The sequence below is a fragment of the Pecten maximus genome, chromosome 11 (genome assembly GCF_902652985.1).
Source record: "Pecten maximus chromosome 11, xPecMax1.1, whole genome shotgun sequence".
Classification (NCBI taxonomy): Eukaryota; Metazoa; Mollusca; class Bivalvia; order Pectinida; family Pectinidae; genus Pecten; species Pecten maximus.
This window is the reverse complement of record NC_047025.1, coordinates 150,867-159,558: the sequence shown is the minus strand read 5'-3', so window position 1 is coordinate 159,558 and position 8,692 is coordinate 150,867. Positions and strand designations below refer to the sequence as shown.

General features: G+C 38.1%; 1 protein-coding gene across 1 annotated transcript; it reads right to left on the bottom strand.

Annotated features, from left to right (window-relative positions):
- Positions 1–3,758: 3,758 nt before the first annotated feature.
- On the bottom strand, positions 3,759–8,037 carry LOC117338187 (midasin-like). The gene is made up of 4 exons (XM_033899436.1): positions 7,931–8,037; positions 7,166–7,294; positions 4,380–4,560; positions 3,759–4,163 (listed from the first exon to the last, which is right to left on the bottom strand). Exons 1-4 carry the CDS (start codon positions 7,976–7,978, stop codon positions 3,898–3,900), a joined length of 624 nt encoding a protein of 207 aa, XP_033755327.1. The 5' UTR covers positions 7,979–8,037; the 3' UTR covers positions 3,759–3,897.
- Positions 8,038–8,692: the final 655 nt, after the last annotated feature.

Below are 8,692 nucleotides of genomic sequence, written 5' to 3'. Positions count from 1 at the left end.
AATTATAATAAACAATTACAACATTCAAAATATAGATCTACTATCGAGATAAATTGGTTGTGTATTGTGTCGGTATGTACGAGTTGTCTCCCGTGATTACGGAGATAGCCGCTTGAGGTACCAAACGATTGGTTCCGCAATGAAATCCTATAGCTGATGCTATAATGTGAGGCACGCCTCCCATAAAAATGATTAGCACCATGATGAATTGAAAGAAAGAAAACCATGTACTGTAACTACAATTTGTGCCATCATTATTTGGCAGAACATTTTCAGCACAAAATCCACTAAAATAAGATTACCACTAAAATATGTACATTTACAGTATATATTTAGCTCAGCCAACGACATTTTAACTCTGAATATTTCCCTTTAACTTCATTGTGAGGAGGAAGAGATGTATTTAACATTTAATTTACTGTATCACAGAAAAATATTATTAAGAAATGCAATAAATACAAAGTCTTAAGTCAGTTAAGTAGAAAATATTCTACAGTTACTACAGTCAGTGCTCTTTAAGATATACAGAGCAACCCGCTTATTTGCATAGCCCTTTTTCCATGACAAAATATGCAAATAACCGGAGTATTCGTATAGGCGGAGTTGGGTTTAGGCCCCTCTTATACACTATGTAGATCGTCAGGTAGGTACTCAAAACGGGCGCTATATGATTGTTTACGTTATTTGCATTAAAAATATAATTAAAAAAACATTATTTAAAATATAAGAGTAAATACGAAATAAATGGGTTGTTATTCTTTGTAAATGTACAAATATTTGCATATACTTCATCGTTTACTACTTGTCACTCCGAGTCTGTGGGTCCGATATCGGTCATACACGCGTGGGTTGGCACTACGATGTACAATGTGATCATTTCAATTAACATTCATTATCGTCTCGAGATGCGTTTTGTTCCTGCTATGAGTATATTAGTTGTTTGATCATAGATGATGAACTGCTTAAGCAATAGACTGTCTTAAATGACCGTGAGATGTGTATTGTCGTTTGGGTTTGTTCTGGAAAATGGCGCACACACACACAAAGAGTTGTCGTTCATTACACATATGCCCCCACAATGCAACGCGCCTAGTAAACAATCATGTCGATCGTAACCTGCCTCAGCGAGTGTTCAAGTGCACAGAGCACAGGTTTGGATCGATGCTATAATAAATAAACAAATCTCATCAAAAGATGAGGCATATAAATATTTTATTCAGTAATTCTTCTTCACAATGCTACTGATATGGTCTGGATAATAACTAAATGTCGATATCGATGCATCGAACATAACCTGTTTTGACGAAGTGGGAACCAATGATTAGATAACGTTGTACATCGTGTCGAATCAATATGTAAGTTAAAACACTTTTCTTAAAACTTTTATTACGGGAAAATCACAAAAATACCCTAAAATCAAATTTTTCGATTTTTTGGAATTTTTATATGCATATAAGCGGGAGTCAGTGTTTTAGTCGATGCAAATACACGGGATTAAAATACAAGAGATCCCAGAGGGATCTTGGCGCCCACCATTGAATGATCTTTATAGGTTCCATGTCAGATTGATCTTTTCCCTACTTTTCCCTTCCTCTAAGTCTTACTTATCTGTGTAAATTCAGAAACAGCCCTCTAGTACTATTCAAACAAGGGGAACTTATATATAGAATTTAAGATTTAGCTATAATGGCTGTCTGTCGGCCATGTTGTTTTCGTATTGGTCCCAGTATGCAAAACTAGGCACTGAGGGGAACCTACATATGAAATTTGAAAAAGATCCCTTCAGTACTTTCACAGAAATAGCGATAACAAACTTCAATTGTCAAAATCCAAGATGGCTGCCTGTCAGCCATGTTTTTTTCTGATTAGTCTCAAAATGCAATATGCATAACTAGGCACTGAGGGGAACCTGCATATGTAATTTCAGAAAGATCCCTTCATTACTTTCTGAGAAATAGCGATAACAAATTTTAATTGTCAAAATCCAAGATGGCTGCCTGTCAGTAATTTTGCTTTCTGATTGGTCTCAAAATGCAATATGCATAAGTAGGCACCAAGGGGAACCTCCATATGAAATTTGAGAAAGATCCCTTCAGTTCTTTCACAGAAAAAGCGATAACAAATTTCAATTGTCAAAATCCAAGATGGCTGCCTGTCGGCCATGTTGTTTTCCGATTGGTCTCAAAATGCAATATGCATAACTAGGCACTGAGGGGAACCTGCATATGAAATTTCAGAAAGATCCCTTCATTACTTTCACAGAAATAGCGATAACAAACTTTAATTGTCAGAATCCAAGATGGCTGCCTGTCGGCCATGTTGTTTTCTAATTAGTCTCAAAATGCAATATGCATAACCAGGAACAAAGAGGAACCTGCATATGAAATTTGAGAAAGATCCCTTCAGTACTTTCACAGAAATAGCGATAACAAACTTCAATTGTCAAAATCCAAGATGGCTGCCTGTCGGCCATTTTGTTTTCCGATTGGTCCCAAAATGCAATATGAATAACTAGGCACCAAAGGGAACCTATATATGAAATTTGAGAAAGATCCCTTCAGTACTTCCTCAGAAATAGCGATAACAAACTCAAATTGTCAAAATCCAAGATGGCTGCCTGTCGGCCATGTTGTTTTCCGATTGGTCCCAAAATGCAATATGCATAACTAGACACCAAAGGGAACCTACATATGAAATTTGAGAAAGATCCCTTCAGTACTTCCTCAGAAATAGCGATAACAAACTCCAATTGTCAAAATCCAAGATGGCTGCCTGTCGGCCATGTTGTTTTCTGATTGGTCCCAAAATGCAATATGCATAACTAGGCACCAAGGGGAACCTACATATGAAATTTGAGAAAGATCTCTTCAATACTTTCTCAGAAATAGAGATAACAAACTTCAATTGTCAAAATCCAAGATGGCTGCCTGTCGGCCATGTTGTTTTCCGATCGGTCCCAAAATGCAATATGCACAACTAGGCACCAAGGGGAACCTACATATGAAATTTGAGAAAGATCCCATCAGTACTTTCTCAGAAATAGCGATAACAAGAATTGTTTACGGACGGAGGGACGGACGGACGGACGGACGGAGGGACGGACGGACGGACCACGGACCACGGACGCAGGGCGATTTGAATAGCCCACCATCTGATGATGGTGGGCTAACAAAGATAAAGAAGAAGAAAATCGGGACCTGAGAATTTTATGCAAATAAACGAGATATTCAAATAACCGATATGCAAATAAGTGGGCTCCTCTGTATATCAACATACAAATTTCAATGGCTGTTGAAATATTCTAGCAACAGAACTTAACATAAAGTCTAGGGGCTATGGTGGCTGAGTGGTTAAGGTGTCCTGACACTTTATCACTAGCCGTCCATATCTGGGTTGCGAGTTCGAAACCCACATGGGGTAGTATATTTGCCTAGTACCGACCATAGGCCGGTGGTTTTCTCCTGGTTCTCCGGCTTTTCTCCACCTCAAAAACTTGGCACACCCTTAATGACCCTGGCTATTAAAACGACGTTAAACAAAATAAACCAAACTAATACGAAGTCTTGGCAGGTTTACTTTAAAGGATAAAAGGATCGCAAGCAATGAGCATACCTTGACAACATGGTCTTTTATCATTGTGTTAAGTTTGATAAAAATTCCTCGAGGAGTGAAACTGCTAAAGCGCTGACAAACTTTAATTGGGCACTACGTACATATTATGCACAAGACGGATTGAGAGGAAACCTAATTCCCTCCGTTTCACTTAAAACCATTTAAAGAAGATACCCATTACATATTATATACAACTTCTAACTGTTTACAATAGAAATGAAAAAATAATAAAGGGAAACTTGTCAATGTATCTTAGGCCTGTAATCAAGATACCTGTATATACATTTATCGTCTGAGGAACAAGAGAGGCAGCCATTTGAATCCTTGAATTGAATAGTTAAACAATTTACAATTTGTCATTTTTAAATACATTTGTACATCAAATATAAAGGAATTTGAAGTAAGAATTCTTGTTATGTCCTTACCGGCTCCTTTATCAGATGTCTGAGTCTGGAGAGACTGCTTAATGTCACTTATGACCTCTGTCAGACATGTGACCTTGACCTTGACAGACTCTAGCTCTTCTACACTCGACAGTTTCATTCCAAACTCTGAAACAGTTGCCATCTTGTTGTCAACAAAGATTTTAGCCAATAAAGGAAACTGACCTCCACGTAAACATTAATGACTCTGAAATAAATGTCTTATAACCCAGTATTATTAGTTGGGTCATGTGATTCAATTCAGCAAATCAAAACATTAGAGTCTCAATGGAGGTGTTAGAGTAATTAAACTATTTGTTGATTGTCACATGATACCCAACGAACCAATAGGATTTCCACCATAACTGTACCGACCCCCATCTTCACACTGCCTGAAGCTGTTCCAGGATTGTTGCAGCCTCCCTGCCATACTGACATGTTGACCTTGGAGAAGCAGGATGGTGGTATCCAAGACAACAGATTCGGTTGTGTAGACGAGTTTCTCTACATGGTTCTGGATATCTGCCTACAGTAACAGGAAATAGTCAGTAAACACATCAGAGAGGACAGACGACACTGGTTCTGTCAATCTGTGGTACAGATTTTACTACACATTGTATACAATGATGGCATGATGTATTCATATCACCTATTACAACCTGAGACATTTAGCAAGAAAGTATGGCAGAAAAATAATCGTTTCTGTGTGATGTAGACAAAGATATCTCAACCCTCTGGATAAGATTTTTCTTTGAATTTAATAGGAAATTGTCACCCCTGTGATGTAGACTAATAGAATCTTTCACCCCCTTGGGGGTGAGACAGGGGATTCTCAACGTGAGGGGAAGATTCTTAAGTTGCCAAACACGAGGCTTGCCGGGTGTTTGGCAGCATAATTATCTTTCCCCAAGGGTTGAGATTCCCCTGTCTCACCCCCAAGGGGGTGAAAGATTATTTTTCTCTTACCCTGTTTATACCCTCTTATGTATCTAATATTGACGTTACATCAATGCAAGGTTACGTTTGGTTTGGTTTGGTTTACTTTGTTTAACGTCCTATTAACAGCTAAGGTCATTTAAGGACGGCCTCCCGTACGTGCGACATGCATGCGTGTGTTGAGTGCATATGTGTGTTTTGGGAGGCTGCAGTATGTTGGTGTTAAGTCTCCTTGTGATAGGCCGGAACTTTTGCCGATTTATAGTGCTACCTCCCTGAAGCATACTGCCAAAGACATCCAGCAGCACACCCCACCCGGTCACATTATACTGACAACGGGCGAACCAGTCGTCCTACTCCTTGTATGCTGAGCGCTAAGCAGGAGCAGCAACTACCATTTTTAAAGACTCTGGTATGTCTCGGCCAGGGAAAGAACCCAAAGCCTTCCTCACAGGGGCGAACGCTCAACTAAAGGCCAAAAGAGAGGCAGTGTCAAGGGAGACGTTAGGAAGAAAAAGTTCTTAAGAAAGAAGAGAAAAGATAAGATCCCAAATTTAGTCGCCTCTTACGATCATGCAATGGGGACATCAGGTACAATTCTTACGCCCTACCTGCAGGGCTGTCAATGCCAGGAAATGTTGATGTGACCTGATTGAATTGTCAACATGACGTCATTGTGTAGTCACCGTGACATCATGGTATTATTGATGTGATAAAATGAAAGTGTTGAGAACATGCAAAAAGTATATGTAGCTTATCTTTTACCTAGAGTGAGATAAGGAAATCTCACCCCAGTAAAACTGTGGATATCCCTGTCCAGGGTAAGAGAAAAAGATTATCAGTCCTCTGGATGTGGCTTTACTGGTTTGAATTAATGACAACAGAATCTACTAATCTGCACAATTCGTTTTCAGTCCCTACAATAGGAAAATATAATACAGTGGACCCTCGATAATCCGAACACCTTCGTTCCCAGTCCAAACCGTCCGGATTACGAGTTTTCCGGACTGCCGAATTTCGTGTACCAGGTCAAAAAATTGTCGTGTAAGAGTTATCTCCCTTGATTATATACAATCCGGGACGTTTCATAAACACGTCTAATTGTCAGATTTTTTAACAATAAATATACTTATGTTTCTGATATGATTCTTGTTTTGTTTTGTAGAAAGTAAAAAATAAACTATGTTTTTAAAAGAACATGTAAAGTGAAAGTTGTTTTATTTACAGCGGGCATATGTGACCTACAAACAACACACACGTGTCACGTCCCGGAGGTTCACAAACAAGTAGAAATTACAAACGTTAAATACCTTAAATAAAATACCCGGATTTTACAACTTTCCGTCAGTCCATGTTTTTTTTTATGATTTTTACGTACCAGAAACCCCAAGCTATCTATTTAAAAGTAAGCGACACCAGCGAGAACTACCCAAGATGTCCGATAATTATTAAACCCGTATTCACTTAACAATGTGACGCTTAGTTAAGTATCAGACGACTATTGACTAATTTGTGTGTAATCAACCCAGTTCTTGTGATCACTGCTTAATACGTAAATGTGTATGTAATTAATAACATGCATCTTTCAATGAGTCGTCGTTTCACGTAACGGTGTTACAAAGCCGATATCCGTGTTTACCCAATACAAGTGTTAATGATGTTAATTACCAATCATAAATTTATTACATGTATTTGAGATTGATTAATTATCGTATCACGTACTGTATGTTTGTGCATAAATTCTGTAACATTTAGGTCGCAGAGAAAAAGCAAGGTACCTTTATAAAAACAAAAGCTACACATTGTAACACAGGTAAACAGCCGGGGCTATGACCTGGCAGCAGTCGCTATGACTACGCACAGTGTCAAGCGATAGTCTGTACAGCTGTCGACACGGGTGACTTGCCCCGACATTTTTTTTTCTCCTCGTGGTGAAAAAATCGTCCGGATTATTGAGAGAAATTTACTAATGAAAAGTATGTTCCGTTCCCAAAATGGGCTTCCGGAATCGGAATCCGAATTTCCGGACTGGTGAGTACAAATAACGTTACAGAAATCCGTTCCCGTGCATTTCCGTCCGGACTGCGAGTTTTCCGGACTATCGGCGTCCGGATTATCGCGGGTCCACTGTATATTGCTGCATTAACTTTATAACAACTTGACAGATTGTACAACGGATTACTGGAGTACTAAACCACTTCAAATCTGCCCAGTAGTTCTGTGGTGTCCATGGAACAGTTCATTGCTAGAACATGTAGGTGATGGCCGGTCAAACTGGACAGTAGCTGGACCAAGCTGGTCTTACCACAGGACTGAGGCCCCACCTGGTGTCAAATTATAAATTTATAATATTTACAATATTTATCATATCTTATTATTTGTTATACTGCTCACAAAAATGGAGGAAAACATTATGGGTTATTCCAGTAAAACATCTATCCCACTCCAGGTTTGGTTAAGGGGTACCAACTATAGAATTTATTAAATGAATTACTAGAAGTAATAGGAAGGAAATCCAACCATGGATACAAGTGATTTATTTTGGAGTCCTGCGGGGTCAGGTGGATATCTTAATGGAATAGCCCTAATCAAAAGACTTCCTGCTGGAACTGACATAACTTGTTAGCTGGACCAGGCTGGTCTTACCACAGGACTGAGGTCCCAACTGGGGTCAAATTCAAATTTGCATATTGCATTATATGATATTCATTATATCATAATATATGTTATACCGCTCACAAAATGGATGAAAACTTATCAATGACTGCTTGCTGGAACTGATATAGCTTGCTTCAAAGATTGGTAAAGTTAATATGGAAACAAAAATGGCATCCTCATGCACAAATATAAATACCAATGATGACAGCACTATCACCGTAATTATTAACATCAGCCATTTTTAAATAATTAAGCTGACTACATTGACATATACATGTATCTGTGGAATACTTTTTAATTACAAGAATGGGCATCCAGTTCATCTGGACGCACTTCATCACTGCTTCCATACGCTCCAGGAGGTGGTGAAGGAGGTACAGTGACCGAGTTGTCTCCCTTGACACAAACTCTTCACGGCAGAGAAATTAGTGTCCTGCCTGTATTACACTGTTGGAAATGGTTACTTGTCTACTGGGCACATAAAATGGCAGACTATCAGGAAATATCCTCTCGTACAGATCCTTCACCTAGACAAGACAAAGCAAGCAATACAAATTCTCAAATGATGTGGTGTCCAACTTTAAAAAGTGCATGTTTATCCATTTTTCTTGGTGCAGACATTAGGGAATAATGAGATAACTTGTACATCTTAAGGGGAAGATACCTTTCAAAAGATTAAACAATTTATTGAAGATTTTCTGATTATAATTTTTTTCAAGATGTAACAGAGACACTAGATAATAATCTATTTATTTACTTAAACATTGACTGTGAAATGATTCCCAGTGGTGTTTTCATGATGAAATAATTAGTTTTGTCAATAAAAGTATAATGCAAGTACAAAAATATTAAATAAAAAAAAAAAAAAATTCCCTTAGGTGCCAATTGAACAATATATGAGACAAAAATCTGTTTAAAATTGAAGTCTGATAGTGATGACGAAGATTTTCTACCACTAATACATGTACTTTTTAACCATGATTTTGACTTTAATACCCTGAATCATGAACTCTGTCAAGGCATTCTTATACTTGAATTTTACGAATATAAATATAAAGTTTGAT